Consider the following 17,623-nt stretch of genomic DNA (forward strand, 5'->3'; position numbering starts at 1 on the left):
GAGAGTTGCTGGAAAGGAAGTGGGCAGGGAATGGGCTAAATGAGTGATGGGCATTAAGGAGGGCACTTGTGATAAACCCTGGTTGTTATATGTAAGTGATGAATCACTAAATTCTACTCCTGAAACTAATGTTATGCTAGTGTTAACTAACTAAAATTTAAGTAAAAACTTGAAATATTAAAAAAAAACAATTGTGTTAATCAGTATAATATACACTATAAATGCAATAGGATTTAAGAGAAGGAGGAATTGATTCTTGACTCTTGAGCTGAGTCTTGAAAGATGATTTAATTTTAATTTTTTTTTTTAAGATTTTATTTATTTATTTGACAGAGAGAGACACAGCGAGAGAGGGAACACCAGCAGGGTGAGGGGGAGAGGGAGAAGCAGGTGTGAGGGGGAGAGGGAGAAGCAGGGTGAGGGGGAGAGGGAGAAGCCTGATGTGGGACTTGATCCCAGGACCCTGGGATCATGACCTGAGCCAAAGGCAGTCGCTTAACCGACTGAGCCGCCCAGGCGCCCGATGATTTAATTTTTAATAAGAAAAGAAGCAATGCCACTCCAGTCTGGGAAGCGACATAAGCAAGGGCATAGATTTGACAAATGGGTGTGTTGGTAAGCAAACGGGACTGACACAGGGATGATAGAGGAGAAAGGGTAGTGGCAGACCTTAGAAGCCAGACAAAGGAACTTGGACCTAAGTAAAGGGCACTGAGAACCATTTTAGGTGGTTTTTATGAACCTTAGTTTAGGAAATTATGTAAAGATTGAATTGGAGAAAAAAGTGCCTAAAAGCTGGGGAATCTATAGGTAAGCAAAAATAGCAATCTGGTGCTTAAGAGATGAGGTCCAAGGCTAGATTAGGGAGAACTGGAATGAAAGAAAAGTGTATCCAAGATAAATTTAGATGAATCATTGGTCGAAGTTTGGAAATGTCAAATGGAGATGTAGGAGGAGTCAAACATATTCCAGAATTTCTACACTGGATCATTGGAAATAGGTAGCCATTTAGAGACAAATATACAGGAAAGAAAAATAAGTTTTATCAGGAAGTTGGTAAGTATGGTCTTAAACAGCTTGAGTATATCTGGATAGTTGGAAACCTGAAATGGAATACAGATAAGAAGGAGAAGTTAATATATTAGAGGAGATATTTAGAGAACAAAGACTGGTTTTGGTTCCCACTTGCAATCCTGTGCATTGCCCAGCATTTAGCACCAGGCCTTAAACATAATATACATTCAATGATTATTTGTTGGCTGAAAAAATGAATTTAGTTTCACTCCCTGTTATCATTAATGAAAAAACAAGCACACACACACAAGTAATGTTAAAAATGGCTCTCCTGTGACTATTATCAAAAACACAAAAGGTAAGTGTTGGCAAGGATGTGGAAAAAGGAAACGTTTGTGCACTGTTCGTGGGAATGAAAATTGGTGCAATCACTATGGAAAATTTTCTGAGGTTCCTCAGAAAATTAAAAATAGAACCACCGTATGATCTAGCATCCCACATCTGGGTAAATATTCAAAATAATTGGAATCAGGATCTTGAAGAGGTATCTGCATTCCCATGTTCATTGCAACATTATTTGCAACAACCAATATTTGAAAGCAATCTACTGTCCATTGATGGATGAATAGATTTTAAAAATGTGTCATATACATACAATTGAATATTATTCAGCCTGAAAAAAAGAAGGAAATCTTGCCTTTTGAGACATAGAGGAACCTGGAGTACATTTTGCTAAGTGAGATAAGCCAGACACAGGACAAATACTATATGATCTCACTTATATAAGGAGTCTAAAAGAGTCAAAGTCATAGAAGCAGCATGTAGAATGGTGGCTACTAGGAGCTGGGAGGAGGGAAAACAAGGAAGTATTAGTCAAAGGGCACAAAGTTGTAGTTATGCAAGATGAATGAGTACTACAGATTTACTGTACAGCATATTGCCTATAGTTAACAATACTGTATTGTATACTTAAAAATGTATTAAGAAGGTAGATCTTATTCAAGTAATTATGCCTATATAATAAAGCCCTAATAAAAACTCAGGACACTGAGGCTTGAGTGAGCTTCCTGTGCACTGATGGGCTGCAAGGGTGTTGTGTCCTGAGGACACAGAAACTTCACATTGGGGACCCTCCCAGACCTTGTACTATGGTCTCTTTTGGAGGACTCGTCTTAATTTGTATCCAATTATAATAAACTATAATCAGAAGTATTAAAAAAAAGAAGGTAGATCTTATGTTAAGTGTTCTTATCATGAAATAATAATAATAGTAACTAAAGAGCATTGGAGGAAACTTGTAGAAGCGATAGATATGTTTATGGCATAGACTGTGGTGATGATTTTACAGGTGTATACTTGTCTCCAAACTCATCAAGTTGTATACATTAGTATGTACAACTTTTAAAATATCAATCATATTTCAATAAAGTATTTGTTTTTTTGTTTTTTGTAAGTGACTTCTGTCACTACTTAGCGCCAGAGCTGAAAATAGAACTCATGTCTCTCCACTCCCAGTCTGGTGCTTTTTTCTTTATTAGAACTATATTAAAAAGTAAATGCTGGGCGCCTGGGTGGCTCAGTTGGTTAAGCGACTGCCTTCGGCTCAGGTCATGATCCTGGAGTCCCGGGATCGAGTCCCGCATCGGGCTCCCTGCTCAGCAGGGAGTCTGCTTCTCCCTCTGCCCTCTCCCCTCTCATGCTCTCTGTCTCTCTCTCTCTCTCAAATAAATAAATAAAATCTTTAAAAAAAAAAAGTAAATGCTGATAATAACTATCTTCGCAGTTTCAGACTTTACATGTTAACATACATGTGAGAATTTGTGAGCATTTGAATGTATAAGGATGTCAGATAATTTAATTCCATTTTGTCATCCCATATTTACAATGGTTTTATATAAGAGGTATGAAAAATCAGAATAACAAAAGCAGTGTGGCCAACTGAATTTAAAAGTAAGCAAACTACAAAAATCTAAATGTCCAAACCTTTAAGGATGGCATAATAGCAGCATATTGTTCTAAAGAGATCCAGGCACTGGTACCGTAAAATAAATTTTAGAAACATGTTTGGATATTCTGTGTTTATAAAATCAGATAGGATGCAGACTTACTTTAAGAAATGGCCTATGGAATAATTGACATATTTGGGAGAACGTGGATTTTATTACTCAGTTTTTCTCCAGAGGTGGGTACCTTTATAAATCATATTTACTACTCAGGTTTTGGAAGCTCATCAACCTCAGATTTTTAAAAAATCGCCCTGACCCATATTGCATCTTGGCTGAAGTTTGCCTAAAGAAGTGGGGGTGGGAGGGATGGGGTGGCTGGGTGATAGACATTGGTGAGGGTATGTACTATGGTGAGCGCTTTGAATTGTGTAAGACTGTTGAATCATAGACCTGTACCTCTGAAACAAATAATACATTATATGTTAAAAAAAAAAGAAGATAGTAGGAAGGGAAAAATGAAGGGGGGGAATCGGAGCGGGAGACAAACCATGAGAGACTATGGACTCTGAGAAACAAACTGAGGGTTCTAGAGGGCACGTACTGAATGGAGCACTGGGTGTTATACGCAAACAATGAATCATGGAACACTACATCAAAAACTAATGATGCAATGTATGGTGATTAACATAACATAATAAAATAAAATAAAAAGAAGTAGTACTTGTTGGTCCATTACAAGTGCAGTCTGCATTTGAAAAGCATTACTTTAATTCTTTGGAAAGAATTAAAAGCTAACAAAAAAGGGCAGCCTTATGCCCCCTTTACCTTTCAAAAGTTTACTGTGAAGTGTAATTTACTTCATATATTTGGCTCAGAAACCACATGTTTTCTCAGTAGCAGAACACATTATACCTCTGATTAAGATCAGCCATTGTTCATTATGGCTAGCATGAGTTGAAACATCCAAGTAATTGCAATGTGGTTCAGAAAAATTCACAAAGAACACAATTAGTTTAATAATTTTGCTTTGAAGAGAAGAAACTTAAATGTGCTCAGCATTGCACAAACTTTCCAGATTTAGTGGTAATCACCAGTATGGCAAAGTTTCCAACAAATGGGAAAATATGAGATATTGTCTCAGGGCTTTCCACTCTGTGGCTCCTTTGCTTCATTACTTTTAATATGTGCATCAACCCTTTTAACTGCTGTTCAAGCAACGATTCTTGGGGTTCAGTGACTTCAGTGGGCCTGCCTCTCAAAGTAGGTTTCATGATGCAGATACCTCCCTAGTCAATCCTCCACCCAATATATATCAAAATATGTTGGCTTCCTGCCTTTTCCCTAGAGGACCCTGCTTTATGCCAAGTAAGGTTTACCAGTGAACTCATGTGATTGATGCTCTATTTCCAATGTATGTATGTTTTAAATAAGGCCTATTCAAGCTTGGGGTAAAAAGATTTTCAAAGATTCTATCACATTTTCTCTTACAATTTTAATATAGTATTTATTTTCCATTGTTTATAATATCTTTTGAAGTTTAAATTTCCTCCTTGCTAAACTTGTCATTTCTTTGGCTCACCTCATTTCCACCCCTATACCTTTCATTACTGAAAGTACTGCAGCTAATGGGACTACTCTGTAACTTCATTTTCCAAGATGACCAAACACTAGATTCATTAAAAAAAAGGGGGGGGGGCTGGCTGGCGGGGGTACTTGGCACTCTGATGGTGACTTTGGCTTGGACATCAAAAAAGAGGTGAAAAGAGTGTTCATGAGATAATGTAAATATGAGACAAAAATCTCTAGAAAACTATCTTTTACAGAGGAAAAAAACATAAATATGAAGTAGAGGAGTCACAGAACAGCTACTCTTCAAATAAGTAAAATAATGGTCACAATGACAAGAATGACTATTATGAATAGCAAACATTTCTCAGGTTACTAAATTTTATTATGACTGGAGCTTTTTCATAGAGGAGAACAGAATATAAGATGAACTTTTAGAATGAGTGAATAAGAATCAGAATTAGTTATTTTAGAATGAGTATAGAGAGAGTTAGAATTAGTCATTATAGAATGGGTGTAGAAAAAATTGTTTCTCTCATTTTGATGATCTTTGAGTTCATCAGGTGTTTCTCTAGAGATCAATAATGAGATCCAGAACATTCTTTAATCCTCTTAATCTGCACACACATCATTGCAATAGTGCCATAGAAAAAGCAAAAATCTAATAGAAATAAAATGTAATGAGTTAAAGCAAACTTGCATTAAAATTTGAAATAACAATATCCATAGTTCATGACACAATGTGTCTTGGGTCTTCACACAGTGATCCTATGGGTTTGAGCAGTTATCATTGTTACCATCCTCATTTTCTAGACAGGAAGCTGGGACTCAGAGAATGAACTGCCAAGGGTTTAATATAGTGAGTATGTATCAGGGCCAGGACATGGAACACCAGCCTTCTGACTTTCAGCCAATTCTGTCCTGTGACCACAAGGATTCTCTGGAACCTGGACCTGTGGAAATGCCTCCTGTGTCATGCCAAAGTCATATATGGCATTCTGCTTAAGCAAAAATGCCTCTAAAATGGAAAAGAAGACTTCACAATTAGGACCTCTTAGCTGGTCACATGAGTCATAAATTCCCAGGTCTGTCTTATTCAGATTCTTAGAGCATTTGATACAGCCATTAATTCATTCACTTAGTAAATACTTACTGAATGCCTAGTTTGTTTCTGGCACTGTTATAAGCCTTAAGGGTATATGAGTGAACAAAATAGATGAAAATTCCTGCTATTGTGAAGGTTGTATTCTACTGGGGAAGGAGGGAACAAAAATAAATAATAATAATAATAATAATAATAAATGTAATAAACAGGTAGGTTATATCATGTCAGAATGTAGTAAGTATTTGAGAAAAAAGAGCAAGATAATGGGGATTGAGAATACTGGAGATTCCTGAAATTCCATAAAGACTATGCTGATACTTTTCTAGGATCTTGTTATTTTTATGCAGCTTGGAAAAAGTGAGACTTGCTTCAGATTAAGTAGTCCTGGCCTACTACACTACTACTTTCTGAGCTCTCATACCCCAGGGCTTACTTCTCCAGAATCCAGAATCGGCCATGGCTCCAGTTGCTATTTCGGGTCATTTCCAGTGATCACCATACTGTAGGGGCTTTCTATTGCCCTAGAAATCAAATATAAACTACAGAGCCTTTCCTTTAAAGTCGGAGACATGCCACTCTCAACCTCCCTGCTCCAGTATAAACAGAAGCTCTCCACTGTGTTCCCACCACATGGACCTCCTCATCACCCTCATTTTCAGCCCTCGCTCTCCTGTTTTCAACTTTTGCCTGGGCTGCAAATCTCTCTTCTCTCCTGTTTTAAAATTCACAATAACTTTACTATTAACATGCCATTCAGCACTCACTTTTCATCAATTATCCTAGATTTTCCCCAGCTAATGGTACATGTTTCCTAAACTAATCAGTACTCTTCTACACACATAATTGTCTATTTGGATCATGGAATCTTAGCATTGGAAGGGTCTTTGGAGGCCTATCTTACATCTACAGTAGAAACAACTTCCAAAACATCCCTGACCTCATTTGGCCTGAGGGCTGCCTAACTGGTCTGCATAGGCCCTGTCAGTTTAAATCTAAATTAAATCTCTGCAAGCCCCCCACCCAATTACCTCTCTCCCTAAATCTCATGAAATGGCAATTGCTACTGTTTTCAAAGAAAGAAGGAAGGAAGTTAAGGAAAGAAAGAAGGAAAGAAGGGAGGGAGGGGCTCTAGATTAAAATTTTATCCTCCCTGCCTGTTTCAGTTATCTCTTGGTATATCATCTCAAAACTTTGTGAGCTCAAACAATATTTTTTATTATTTCTAATATTTCTAAAGATTTTGAGGATTGCATAGGTGTTCCCCCTGCTACCTGGGAACTGCATGAATGCTCATCTGGTACCTCACTTGGGGCTGGAGGGTCTAAGATGATTTAACTCACATGCCTGGCAGTTCATGCTATTGGCTCAAGCATATGTGATCTCTCATCCTCCATTAGGCTAGACTGGGCTTCTTCACAGCATGTGATCTCAGATTTCCAAAAGAGTGAATTAGAATCTGTAATGCATTTTTTTTTAATTATTGAAATATAGTTGACATACAATGTTACATTAGCTTCAGGTGTACAATGTATTGATTTGACAATTCTATACACTACTCAAGCCTCAGGAGTCACAGTGCCGTTTCTGGTGCCTTCTATTTATCAAGTAAGTCCCAGTTTGACAGGAGGAAAAAACAGATTCTGCCTTAGTGAAGGACAGTGAAGGACAATGTCACATTAAAAGAATGCAAAAAATTTCCAAGCCATCTACTGCAGTTTCAAACCTCTGGATACTGGGGCAATCAAATCCCTGCCTAGGGAATCAGTGGCCTTTCCTCATGTCTAAGACAAATTTGTCCTTCTGGATCCACCCCTTCTACCAGCTCAGGGGCTCTCTCTTCTGTAATATTAGCCTTTCTCTTGTTACTAGCTCTTTCTCAACATCATTTATCAATATATGGATGCCTTCCATAATAAAATTAAGCTCACCTCAAACCCTTGATGGTTTGCCTGGGAAAAAAAAGCCCACACATATTGACATGGCCCATCTCCCTCATTTTTAGCCAAACATCTTGAAATGAGGTCTGCTCTTTACTCATGGCTCCCATTTTTTACATTCTTTCCTCTTTGTCTTTTGAGATACCACTGTTTTCTGATTCTCTCTCTCCTTCTCTGGACACTCCTACCAGTTTTCTTCCTTTGCTTATTAAAATCTTAGGTGTTATTTTTCCCTTCAGCTCTCTTCTTACTTTGTACTCTCATAAGGCAGTAGTGTTTACTCTTAGGGCCTCAACCATGCTCAGAACATGCTCATACATGTTCCACGTGGTTTCTGAGATGCTCACCAGCAAGACTGAGCCCAGAGGCCTGCAGAAGTAAACCATTATCAATGCACTCTATTGGCCTTTCTTCCCTCTATCATTTTCCCACCTCCACATTTGTGTGTGCTTGGAATTGCCTCCCCAAAATCTACTGGCAAAGTCTTTGTCTAGGGTCTGCTTTTGGGGGAACCTAGAGTAAGATAACTTATATTCTATTTGTAGAAATTGTTCTCCCTTCCTCTCCACTTCCTAAATTCAGATTCTTCTTTCTTGTCTGGGTCTAGAAACTCTTACCTTCACTCTCTGAGTCTAATTTTCCCCTTTCCCAATTTATTCATGACACTGCAAGCAAATAAGCTCTGTAAAGCATTTGATCATGTCATATCCCTCTTTAAAAGCATTGGTGGTTCCCAACTCTCCCCTCCATATAATAAATCCAAATTCCTTAAACTGGACTATAGGAATGTTTATGATCTGGACACTGTTTAGCTTGACAGGCTCAACTTCTACTCCAGCTACAATGAGCTACTTGAACTTACCAAAAGAGCTGTTTCTTCTTGCTTCTAAGACCTTGCTGAAGTTGCACCAAGTTCTGACCTATTCAGTATTATAATAGTCCATTTATAGTTCTGCTTCCCCCACTAAGTTTTAAGCAACCTAAAAAAATGTGTTTTATTAATTTCATATCCCCAGGGCCTAGTGTACATGCTGGGCTTGTAGACTGTTCTTAATAAACATTATTCAATCCATCTAGCCTCAACTTAAATATTTTCCATAATAGTAGGCTCACTACTTTCCTCTAAACTGTCTTAACTGTAAAACTAATCAATCACATTAAAAAAAAAGCTTTGAAAATATTGGGGAAAGAACACTAACCATAACTTCCTTAATATAATTTGTTTTTTGATGAACTCCCTTTTAATCTATGTTTTACATAGATGTAGTAGTTCCATTTTACAGATGAAGAAACTAAAGCACAGAGCCTAAGTGACTTGTCTTAAATCATGCAACTAAGTAAGTGACAAAGCTATGATTTGAATGCATGAAGTCTGGCACCAAAGTTCATGCTATATTTAATGGAGAGGATTAAATTACTTAGTATATGGAAAGCACTTAGAACAGTATATGGCACAAGGTATAGATTTAGTAAGTGCCAGCTATTATTGTCATTGCTATTATGATGAGTACATTTAATATGACATTTGTCATCCACTTTGAATTGTCATAGGTTTTCACTAAATGAGGTAGATTTTTACTTGAATTAGATCATAAATGATTTTAATACCACCATACAATCTTATTAACTATTATTTTTTATGACTGCAATATTCTATAGAATGACCCTGCAATAATTAATTAGTTCTTGCTATTGACTATATTTTTTCATCTTGTATATTGTATATAACACTATGAGCATTATTTTTTATGCATTAAGCTTTTTCCCTTAATTTAGGCCATTTTTTTAGGATAGATTGTCAGAAGTAAGAATTATGCATTAAAAGGTTTAAACATTTTTATGGTTATTTATGCATATAAAAAATGGCTTTACAAAGGCATTATATCATAGGTATGTTTTAGGGAGTCTGTTCAACAATTCAATATTTGCATGTTATAAAACATTTTCATTAATACTAGCTTTATCCAAAGAATTTACACAAAATAAATCCCATTTCTTTTCAATATAAGAGACTTCCAAATATTTAGATTTTTTTTTTTAATATATGCCTTCAGTACCTACACTCCTATGGAACCTCTCAACTCTCCTTCAGATATTTTTTTTTTTATGCTAAATATCCCCAACTTTCCCTCAAGCATCTCTGGTCTGACAAAATTACCAGGTGCTTAACCATCTGAGTCCTAACTACCAAATACATTCCATTGTGCCTATGTCCCTTTTAATTTGGAGATTACAGACATGGTCTGACAGTCCAGAGCACAGAGGGGTGATCACTTTCCTTGACCAGGGCATCTATTTCCAGCAATGCAGCCTAAGGTCACATTAGCACTTTTGATACTAAAATACACTGTTGGCTCATGTTTACTTGCTATCAACAAACCCCCCTGTCATTTTTACGTGAACTCCTATTAAGTCAGGTTGCCCACATCCTGTATTGATGTAGATAAAAGTATGCAGCTAAGTGGAGTTATTTACATAGGTTCATATTAAATTTTAACTAGTTTATTAAGTTTCTAGTTCCAGAATTTTGAGACACTTCTGATTGCCCAAATAGATATACTGATTTACTTGATGCATAACTTTATGCTTTCTGTATCTTCTCAAAAGTCATAAACAAAGATACAGGCTAAGACAACCCAAGTACATTCTTATGGCACATAATTAAAGTCCTTTGGTTGATAGTAATCAGCATCTTAGTATATAGCTTTTCAGCCAGCAATGAATCAGCAGCTGTGAATCCACCCAAGTGCCTTAACACTCAACCACATTCATCCACCCTATTCCTGAAGATATCACAGGAAAACTTGTTAAATGGCTTCCTAGGACTAAAATAAATCATGATTATATTTTTTCATTAATTATTATTAAAGCAATTCTATAATTCTGTCTAAAAAGACAGTAAGTGATTTTAACCTAGGTCTTATAACTATCCTTATTTTCTAAATGCTTACAAACCAGTATATACTAATACTAAATCTTATGATAATCAAATGTTTATATTTGCTAACTTCTCTATGAAATTATCAACTCCTCATAGGAAAAAGTCATTTATACTTCCATGTATGCTTTGTAAACTAACACAGCAGCAGGCTTAACCACTATTTATTACTTCAGCCCCCAAATAAAATATATAATAAAGAAATACATAATACAATAAATAAAATATACTGAAATCTCTCCTCTATATATTTTATAGTTTTTTAATACAAATCAACCTGCAATTTGAAGACACTCAGCTTATTTTGAATAACATTACATTACTAACAGAGGGTAACTATCTGATTATGTCTATGAGACTGTCATTGTCTTAGAACTAGTCATAAAATAACTAAAATAAAATGTTTCCTTTTATTCAAAAATGTTAATTGAGTTATTTAACTTCCAGGGTGCTTATTGGTTCTCCTCTAGTTGGTCAACCCAAGAACAGAACTGGAGATGTCTATAAGTGTCCAGTTGGGAGAGGCAAACCATTACCTTGCATAAAGTTGGATCTACCAGGTATGTAAAGTCAAAACATTAAAGCCTGATCCTAAATTATACCCAGTATTCTCATTAAAAATAAATTTTAACTCAAGAAAAGATTACAAGAATCTATAAATATTCTTCAGTTCTTATCACTCAGATTCACATAAAATGACATTTTGATTCTGTCTGCCCTTCATTTGCTTTAGAATTCATGATAGAATATCCATAGATTTAGAAATAAAAGACCTTTCCAAGTAACCCAAGTAACCCCACCCATTGCATTGCCTCCAAAAAATTTAACTGTTCCTTTTTTTTTTTTAAGATTTTTAAGATTTTATTTATTTATTTGAGAGAGAGAATGAGAGACAGAGAGCACGAGAGGGAAGAGGGTCAGAGGGAGAAGCAGACCCCCCGCTGAGCAGGGAGCCTGATGCGGGACTCGATCCCGGGACTCCAGGATCATGACCTGAGCCGAAGGCAGTCGCTCAACCAACTGAGCCACCCAGGCACCCCCTTAACTGTTCCTTTTTTAAAAGAAAATAGCACAGGACTTGTAATACATAAATTCTTTTAAAGAGAATAGTACAAGGTAAATTTATATAAAAATGGGTATGTTTGATAGAACATGACTAGGAACTTCTTACTAGAACTATCCAAGAATTAGAATCCTATCAGTGTTCTATACAGTATTAAATACCATTAAATTAGTATATATTTTGTAGGTTTAACTTCAAATATTTTATTTTTCAGTTCTCTTTTTTCAATTTTGTTTGTTTATTATGAACATTTTTCCTTTACATTTATGAGCATAGTTATAATAGCTGCTTTAAAAATCTTGTCTGATAATTAGAACATCTGGAATATCTCAACATCACTTTCTATTTATTACCTTTCTCTTGAGCTTGAGTCACATTTTCTGTTTTATCTTGTGTTTTGTAATTTTGGATTATATCCTGGATTATACTTTTGAGTTATAAGTTTGGGGATTCTAGATCTTTTATGTGTTTTTGAATAGTCTTAACTTTTTGTTTTAGCAGACAGTTTACTTGGCTGAACTCAATTTCCAAACTGCAGTGGGAAGCAGTTAAAATCTCTATTCAGTTCTTCTAATTGTAGCTGAGCTGTTTGAAGTTTGCCCTGCACATATACAGTTCAAGTCCTTCAGATATTTGGACAGAATATACATGTATATGTTGGAACTCTCTTTTTGTGGTTCTACTTTCCAAGATATACCCCCTCACTTTGCAGTTGCTGTCATTACCCCAATTTCTGTCCTCTGTTTCTTCAAAACAGTAAGACTTTGAGCTTTATTTGAGGTTTAGCCACTGACAAGAGCCTTCCCTTAGGGGAAAACAAACACATAAACAGGAAACTCACGCCGTGCTAATCTTTTCTTACAAGTACATACTTGCCTCCAGTTTCTGTCTGCTTTTGGTTGCTTTCCAGTGCCTTCAGATGGTTTTTTTCTTTTTTTTTTTTCTCCTTTTCCTAGAGTTATAGTTGTTATTTGCAAAGGACTTGTTCTGATAGGAGCTATTCTTTCATTACTGGAAACTGTAATAGAGTTTTAACATTAGCATGGAGATTTTAACTACATCAACAACAGTGGACAAGTTCCTGCTATATAGTCCCTAATGTCCCAAGAATGTTCATCCAGTGTCAACCCTAGTATAAAAAACTCTAATCCAGATTATTTAAAACCCATGTAGATAATAGCCCAGTTCCAAGTACTTGCAAGGCAAACCAGACTAAACTCTGGGACAAAGACCACTATCAGATTAGGAAGACAGTGTGACCATTCAGGAATCTCTGCTTCCATTCCCTCACTTTAAACTGTATATGGTCTTAAGGTAGGAAAAACTTCTGGGCATTAACAGTGAGATAAATCTTTCTTGAACCTGAGTTTTGCCACTTTCAAATATTTCAGCACTCTGCTAAGCAGGGTTTAGAAGATTTTTATTTTCCTGTCCAATCTTTTTTTTTTTTCTTTTTTTCAATATGAGTAACTGGAACTTCTTGCCAATTTTGCTAGGTTGGCATGCTTCAAGACCCAACATTCCTATCTCGAATGTCAAATGGCATCCTTTCATTGTGTTTCTTTTCTCCAAATGTCCCGAACACTGCTCAGTCTTGCTCCAGTTTTGTTTGTTACCTTCATCATGTCCCCATGATGGTGAAATTAATGGTCATAAACTTATATTTGATATTTGAGGGTTTTTTTTTTTTCTGCTCTACTACTCATTTTCCCTCTTGTCAGAAATCATGTTTTATCATTGGTTATTTATAACATATAGATATAACATGCAAGGTAGGTGTGTAAGTTTACATTATGTCTATAATATTATTAGGTTAAATATTTTATTTGTTTTAATTAGCAAAAATGTGTGAAAGGCTATCCCACATTCTCTCATTGCCCCAATAGTTCTGCATTCTTTTATAGTTCAGCAAAACTATTTGAGACAGCTATCCAGACAAAGTTTCTGGGACATAAGCCAGGTTTTTGGCCTTAGCTTGTTCATTATATTCCTTAATAATACTTTGAAGACTAGTTGAATCAGACAAAGAAAGTGCTATGATATGAGCAAAGCAAATAGAATGTCTTAATGAGAAGACACTTAATTATACTTTGTTTTCCACCCTCATAAAATTTTGTTCTATTTTTAGTTAATACATCAATTCCCAATGTCACGGAAGTAAAGGAGAACATGACTTTTGGATCAACTTTAGTCACCAACCCAAATGGAGGGTTTCTGGTAAGATAGCAAAGAGTTGGTTAATGAACCAGGAATGCTGTTATTCTAAGACTTTATAAAATCTGTTACATAATTTTTAATCTTATGGTTTTTAATTTTTTAAAAGGCATGTGGCCCCTTATATGCCTATAGATGTGGACATTTGCATTACACAACTGGAATCTGTTCTGATGTCAGCCCCACATTTCAAGTCGTGAACTCCATTGCTCCTGTACGAGGTACACATTTTATGCAATGTTCTTACATGTTTGAAAAGTGTAAGCAATGAATGAGACATACGTATACACAGGAGCATACCAAAAAGCTTGAAGTATTTTCTCAGCTGCCAGCATTACCAATTTAGGTAAATGTTTGCTTTGCCAATTTATAACCAAACCTCACTGCTATTTTTGGAGCTGATTATTAGTGTAAATAACCTTTAACAGAGTCTTGTTTAAAACATCATAGCTAAAGCTGTCACATTGTTTTTATTTAAAGAGTGAGTCTCTTTGAAGAAAGTAATCTCATTTGAAATACACAGAAAGAGAACAGTTATATAAAAAATTCATATTGAGAAAATTTCCAAAGATAACTCATACAATGTTGATTAAAATTAAGTAGAGATGAGTTTTAATTGATAAGAACCCCAACCAATTGCTATTGAATGCAGTAGTATTTATCACCTTTACTTTTCCTAAAACTATTTTTTCTGATTTTAAAATCCAGTGTATCCACTATGTAAACTATCAGCTTATCTTTTAAAATGAGCTTATTTCAGCTATGAAAACACTCCATACACCTTCATACTATCTAAAAAGACAAACTCCAAATTTGCACGGTTGACTCTTTTTATTACAGAATGCAGCACCCAACTGGACATAGTCATAGTGCTGGATGGCTCCAATAGTATTTACCCCTGGGAGAGTGTTACAGCTTTTTTAAATGACCTTCTTGAAAGAATGGATATTGGTCCTAAACAGACACAGGTATGTGACTACGCATTTTGACTTCTGTTGTTCTAAAGATAAAAATGTATAGATTTTTAATAATACAAAATGCTCTGAAAATAAATTAATCAATAAAGCTAATATTCAGTATGAATTTTATATTCTATATGTCTGACCCTGTTATTTTCTAAACAGAAAATATTATGAAAACTGCCATTTCTAATGCTCTTAGAAAATATCCCCTATAAATCTCTGTAAAATCATGATTGTATTCTTACTTATAAGGCAAGTGTAGCCACCTTTGGTAATAGCAAAGCAGGGTGTCAGAATTTGTGGAAACTAATCTAACATCCTAAAGAACACATCACATTACAATCTCCTTTCTCGTATTATACAAGTAAATTCATAAGTGACCACAGGATCGCTTAAGGTCCATTTTTCTCATATTTAATAATTTCTTTTCTTAAGCAAAAAGCACAGGCTCCATGTTTTAGCTACAGTTAAGTTTAATAGTTTTTTTTTTTTAATTTCTCCCCATGAGTATCTGTTTCTAAACACATCCCCTTTATTGTCATTAAATGAAGTGAAACTTACCATGTGGCTCTCCCATTTCAGACACTGAGTTTGGGTTTAACTAATCTAATGTTTATTAAACTGAGGGTTCTAGAGGGGAGGGGGGTGGGAGGAATGGGTTAACCCAGTGATGGGTATTAAGGAGGGCACGTTCTGCATGGAGCCCTGGGTGTTATACGCAAACAATGAATCATGGACCACTACATCAAAAACCAATGATGTAATGTATGGTGATTAACATAACATAATAAAATTTAAAAAAAACTTATATGGCTGTATGGCTTAAAATATGGAGATGACAGTGAATAAAAGGCAAATTAAATGTCAGGGTGAAGTCAGTGCCTTGAGAGCAGAAATTAGTACGGGAGTCAGAGTCAAAATGGTTGTTGCATGGTTTGGGGACTGCAGGAGAGCACAGGACACTTTAGGACTGCACAAGCAGACCAATGTCTTTCCTTTTCTTTCTGAGAGCTCGACTTTTGGAGAAATTTCTGAGGCACTGAAAAAGTGGTCTGACTGCATTAATATTTGGCACACCCACACATAGTGTGGGACCTAAATACACACAGATGTGTGTATGTGTGTGTGTGTGTGTATGATATGCTTGTATATATATATTTCTGTATATGTATACCTATAAATACAAATTTATATACACATATATATAAAATGAATTTTCCCAAAAGGATAGTAGTTGAAGATTGCAAAGTAGATGCAAACCTCAAAGTGAAATGTCATATGGCCATGTTCCAAGGCTGAAGAAGTGAGAGCTAGGTAAGGGGCAAGGCTGTGTATATCCTACTGTACAATAAAGAACATCTTGAAATCAGTGTAAAATATTTAAAGAAAATGAACTTATGCATCACAAAATGTAAATTTTCCTGGATGCAAGTTTCTCACTTGCAGTTAATCTTCCCAGGTGAATTACCAGAGGTTTGGAGGGGATATTATTATCTCTTCTTGCTACAGGGCATTAGGCAGCCTGCATCCTTTAAAAGACCACTCCAGAATGTGACTTGCTCCTCCATTTTTTTTTCCCTTCTGAGGACCTCTCTCTTCCTTCTTCCTCTCTTTTCCTATCCTTTCTCTCTTTGGTCAATAAAATTTCATGGAGCTACAAAATTAAAGCTGGGCAGAATTGTGGGGGTCATTTAGCCCCAAATCTCAATTTATGGAGGGGATGGAAGAGTCTAAGTAACTTGTTCAAGGTTACTTCCTTATTGATGACAGATCAGAAACCATAGCTTTTCCAACTGCAATCGGGCTCTCTGTCCTTGCGGAGACCTCTACTTCTGGAGAAGTTTCAGAGCTGGTCCTAAATATTAGGTCTCTAGTCCTTTTCATTTCATCATGACTGTCTCTGTCCTTCTGTGGCCAGCGTCGTGGCACTCTCTTCCCTGACCCCTGACACACCTGCCATGAAATGGCTGGACCGCAGCTCTGTCCTCTCTCACTGCCTTCCCCAGGATGTGCTTTCTTCACTTCCACCTGTTTTGCCTACCCCATTTGCTTCCTTATCCGGTCCTTTCTTTCCAAAGTCAAGAATAGTCTTGGAATATTTTTTTTAATTTCAAGTATTTTTTATTCATCTGGAAATTTTATTTTATTTTTAAATTCATTTATCTGTTTCACTGTAAAAAATGCATTTATCTGTAGCTATTTGCAGACAACAGTGCAGCAGTGACATGTTTGAAGTTGCTCCACAACTTCAAGAAGGAAATCTACAAGGCTCTCTTAGAAAAATAACCACCGCCTCAGTGGGAATCTGTGCCAGTGACTCTGTTTTGTAAAGAAATAGATAATAATCCATTGCTTATATGCTCAACCCACCCTGCTGCAATTTTGATGTTTCTATCCACTAGAACTGTAATTAATTTTATATTTCTATAGTGAAAGTCCTAATAAAGGAGCTATTCTGCCGGCCACCAGTGGAATTCTAGCCTGCCAGTGTGGGCTCTATGGACTCCTATGTCTTTCCTTGGGGGGAACAATCACTCTATTCAGAGGAATAGGGGCCAGGCCTTAAGGGTTCAGATGCTACCAGTGAATGGGAGGGAAATGAACATACTCTGGGGCAAAAGAGTCAGATCACATTTACTCAGTTCTAGGACCCCATTCCACAGAGGGGAAAATTTCAGAATGCAACCCTGTGCACTGAGTCAGTTGTGATATCTGCTGACTTCACCCAAGGAAACTTTCTTCCTAAGGAGAGAGGAGCTTCTTAAATGGCTAAATTTTTATGTCACATTTTGCTTGTATAATTCATTGTGGAGTTTAGCCATACTCCTTCATTCATTTACTCAAATGTTTTTCCTGAGGGTTTACAGTGTACTGGGCT

The 17,623-nt window shown here is 36.2% G+C and overlaps 1 protein-coding gene across 2 annotated transcripts in view; it reads left to right on the top strand.

The window, feature by feature from the left end:
* Positions 1–17,623, top strand: part of LOC118006650 (integrin alpha-1) — a 170,675-nt gene that overhangs the window by 59,476 nt on the left and 93,576 nt on the right. For both annotated transcript variants that reach the window (XM_034999364.1, XM_034999365.1), the window contains exons 3-6: positions 10,954–11,066; positions 13,698–13,786; positions 13,893–14,004; positions 14,624–14,751. In XM_034999364.1, coding sequence (XP_034855255.1) covers positions 10,954–11,066; positions 13,698–13,786; positions 13,893–14,004; positions 14,624–14,751 — 442 coding nt within the window. The remainder of the gene's footprint in view (positions 1–10,953; positions 11,067–13,697; positions 13,787–13,892; positions 14,005–14,623; positions 14,752–17,623) is intronic.

Source organism: Mirounga leonina, unplaced genomic scaffold (assembly GCF_011800145.1).
Source record: "Mirounga leonina isolate KUSES-001 unplaced genomic scaffold, KU_Mleo_1.0 Mir_98, whole genome shotgun sequence".
In the NCBI taxonomy this organism is placed as follows: Eukaryota; Metazoa; Chordata; class Mammalia; order Carnivora; family Phocidae; genus Mirounga; species Mirounga leonina.